The sequence below is a fragment of the Bactrocera latifrons genome, unplaced genomic scaffold, assembly GCF_001853355.1.
Source record: "Bactrocera latifrons isolate USDA-ARS-PBARC rearing strain unplaced genomic scaffold, ASM185335v1 scaffold_433, whole genome shotgun sequence".
Taxonomy (NCBI): domain Eukaryota; kingdom Metazoa; phylum Arthropoda; class Insecta; order Diptera; family Tephritidae; genus Bactrocera; species Bactrocera latifrons.
Genome location: NW_017537083.1, coordinates 185,137 through 188,742, shown reverse-complemented (window position 1 = coordinate 188,742; position 3,606 = coordinate 185,137). Strand labels below are relative to the sequence as shown.

General features: G+C 31.6%; 1 protein-coding gene across 2 annotated transcripts in view; it reads right to left on the bottom strand.

The window, feature by feature from the left end:
- Nucleotides 1-3,260, bottom strand: part of LOC108972872 (UDP-glucuronosyltransferase 2B15-like) — a 6,572-nt gene extending 3,312 nt beyond the window's left edge. For both annotated transcript variants that reach the window (XM_018939753.1, XM_018939754.1), the window contains exon 1: nt 3,139-3,260. Coding sequence is in view for 1 of the 2 variants with exons in the window: in XM_018939754.1 (XP_018795299.1) it covers nt 3,139-3,141 (3 nt within the window). In the remaining variant the exon portion in view is untranslated. The remainder of the gene's footprint in view (nt 1-3,138) is intronic.
- Nucleotides 3,261-3,606: the final 346 nt, after the last annotated feature.

The window sequence follows — 3,606 nt, the reverse complement described above, 5'->3', positions numbered from 1 at the left end:
TGGCGTCGCCCACTTATGGACCAAAAACCATATCGCAGGAAGTACTATACCGATTTCAATAGGAKTCGGTATATAATATTCTCTTAACACCCTGATGACATGTACTAAATATGGGTGAAATCGGTTCCACGCCTGAAATCTCGATTATCACTTTATCATGCGCGAGTATAAAATGTTCGGTGACACCCGAACTTAGCCCTTCCTTACTTGTTTTATTATCGTATAGAAATATTCAAGGATCGTTTGATGTTTGACGATGGTTTGATGATTCGTAAAGGTTTAATTTAATCGTACAATAATTATAGACCATTTCTGTGGAGCAGCAAATTTCCTAGGAAACTATGCGTTTAAATATACTATTTTCATAGAATTATAAAAATCATAAGAAAATAAAAAAAATGTTTACTTAAAATAAATTAAGCAAAATTCAAGCGTTAATATCTAACGAAAAGCTTAGTAACACGAAAATTCGTGAGATACGATTTTATAGAGCATTCAGATTCCTTTAAAAACTATTAAACGAAATATTTTTTTGCGTAGTTTGAAGCGAGATCTAAATGTTTCTATCTGATAATAAGAAGAATAGGAGTTCTGTAAAGCGGAATACGTGCCGTTACTATCAAAATTGTATACTTGGAGAGACTTTCTTATAGTTGTCTAAGAACTTCAGAGTAGCAWGCGAAAAAAAGTTTTCGTTTTGTATCCGCCCTAATACACATGTAACCAAATGATGATTATTTCAAATATTCTTCTTGCAATAAAGTACTCTAGCCATATTTTAGCACTGTGTAATRTTAATGAAAAAATCTAGAACTTAGCGTCGCCTGACGCCAGATATGTTCAGGTAAGTAACTAAGACAAGTTTTAATTTGCAGGTCCACGAATAAAATAACTTGATGTATTTCGACCACTCTTTGATTATATATACATATTTTACATATATATATATTTTTTTTGTGTTAAAATACTTAGCATTTTTAAGTATTTCTTTAATAAAGATGGCTTTAATTTGACTATCTAAGATTTCCTGTGAGGAATCGAGATAAATTCTCGGTTCCACATAAATGTGTGCAACTTCACCCACGTGCCATTTGCTATACAAATGATTTGTACCGAACCAAAGAATCATGTAAGTGAATGATATTTTTAATTGACTCAAACAAAAGGCATTACAATCAAGTCCAAAYATACTAACCGGTATCCAAACTTGTCTTCGGCCAACAGACCCATAAAAATGAATAAAGGAGGAAGCCTTTGAAGRCAAACTTAATGATCAGGAAAAACTTGCCTGTAAAAGTTTTAAGAATGTTGTTTAAAATTTGCTAGGAAAACATAAATCGGAGAAKTACGAAGATAAATGAACTTAAAATGTCATATAAAGCATTGAGGTGTAATACCCTTAAAATGCATACAAATAAGTATGCTGAACACTCATTTAGATTTTTTTGTTTAAAATTTAGGTGCTGTAAGTGGCGATCAAGACGAGAGGTTCCATTAGTAAATTTCTTTACTGAAGACGCGCTATMAAGGAAAGTAGAGTGCAGGAATGCCAGCAATTCACTCTTGGAGACTTAAAAAAGACCTTTCAGAATCCAAATTCTCACGAAAATCAGAATTATTATTTCAATATTGAGCAATAGTTTCTGAAAATGGTACTGATTATTTTTATTTTTAAGATATTATATTATATATTTTAATATGACAAAACGTGACTTCATTGCGTTGTAGCTTTAGAAATAACGCACTATTAATCTTTCAAATCAATCTATCAATATTTTAAGTAGGTTTTGTGTTCAGCTTTCTAAACTGCAGCCGCTCGTTTCAATCAGCTCTATTAAATTATCTTTAMAAGCCTTTATCTCAAAACAAATAGAAGTCTGAACGGTTTGCATTTTGAATTTTGGCAGGTCAGAAACGACTAAAATTTTTAATAAAGTTACTCTTTAAAAAAAATCTTTGTACGGACAACTTTTTTTCCAGTTTTATCTACGGAGAATGCCAGAGTCACTGCAGCAGTGGAGGTCTATTTAAGCGCCGCCGAAGATCGCTTGTAACACTATTAATATTTTTTCTCAATACCGCCTATCCTTAAAATTAGATAAAATGTATTATTAAATGCAATAGTTTAATTTTCATTCCCAAAAATTACGCATTTTATGCTGTCACACTWAGGCAAACCCCGACATAACTCATAACAAATTTACTTGTCTCATCAGACTGCCCTCGTAGATAGAGTTATTTAGTTATAGTTGAGTAGTTGCCATGCCCAGTAGGTAGAAATGTAATGCAATTGAAGATTGATTTATGTTTACTAAATACCCCTTGATTTCTTTACTATATTTTCTTTAATCTATTTACTAAAGAATTAAAACCAAATTTCGGTTTATGCACCTTGTTACATGATTAAAAGGCTTTAGCTCTAATTACAACGTCTTGCTGTTGCTTCGGCAGAATTTATCTTTTAATCGCTCACAAAATGTTAGACTTGTATATCTTCGGTATGTCGAAATGCTTGATCTTCACGCAGTAGACTATTTAATTTGGAGCAGGCATGGCATTTCAKGCATGTTTCTCTGTGATTAGATGAGAGAAGGAGGGACGCTTAAAAAAATTGAGGGGCTGATTATAACGAAATCTGCTCCACAGTTTTCTTAGTCCCTTTTCATTGTCGCTTCGCATCGCTTCGCTCTATGGGCCAATATTAGGAAACATAACCGGGAAGCATTTAAATAAATCAATAAATTTGAGCACGGTGATCTTGAAATTTTTGGTCGATGCTTCTAATTTTCTAATGCTTGTTTTTTATATTAGCCTAAAAATTGGCTTATTGAATATACGATTTAATAACACAAATTACACCAAAGAATATTTGAAAAATTAAAAAAAAAAATATTTTTTAAAATTATCTTATAAAAATCATTTATTTTCAAAGAAAATCATTATTGCACTTCCACAGTTTTTCGAACAAAAATGAAACAAGTTAATGAGAGCATACACTTTTTGTACTAAAGGAATCCTCAAAGACACTTTTGTTCTAAATAAATTCAAATACACTTCCTTTCCAACCATTGTAATCATTTTCCGTTAAATTTTTTATATTKCATTTCAAATCACACACTTTTTGCACACAGTGTTTACCATTTCTTTGCTTTCAAGTTCTAGGCTTGTGTATCTTTTGTCGCAATTATTTTCGTGTATTATTTAGTTCCGCTTTCTGCTAATATTTATACTTCTACTAAGCATATGGCCACCTATCGCTAACAGCGCACGCCTGTTACTAAAATGATAACGCTTCGTTGGTTGGCACTGAACTCATAAGCGTCTAAATTAATTTGAAACATTGTTACTGATAAACAATTTTTATTTTTTATTTTTTTGAGTGGCTATGTATATTTGGAGTGTCGTCTGCTAGTAAGTGACGCCACTTATCTCGCCATAGGATTGCCAGATTATGTTTTAGTAATAGGTTTGGATTTTGCTATAACTATGTATTTGAAATGTGTTTCATCTCTATGACAAAAATTATATGTTGATCGTTTAGGTTTTTATTTTAACTATAGTAAACTTATTCAAAACGATCTGTTTTCGTTTGACAATAAAAAAATC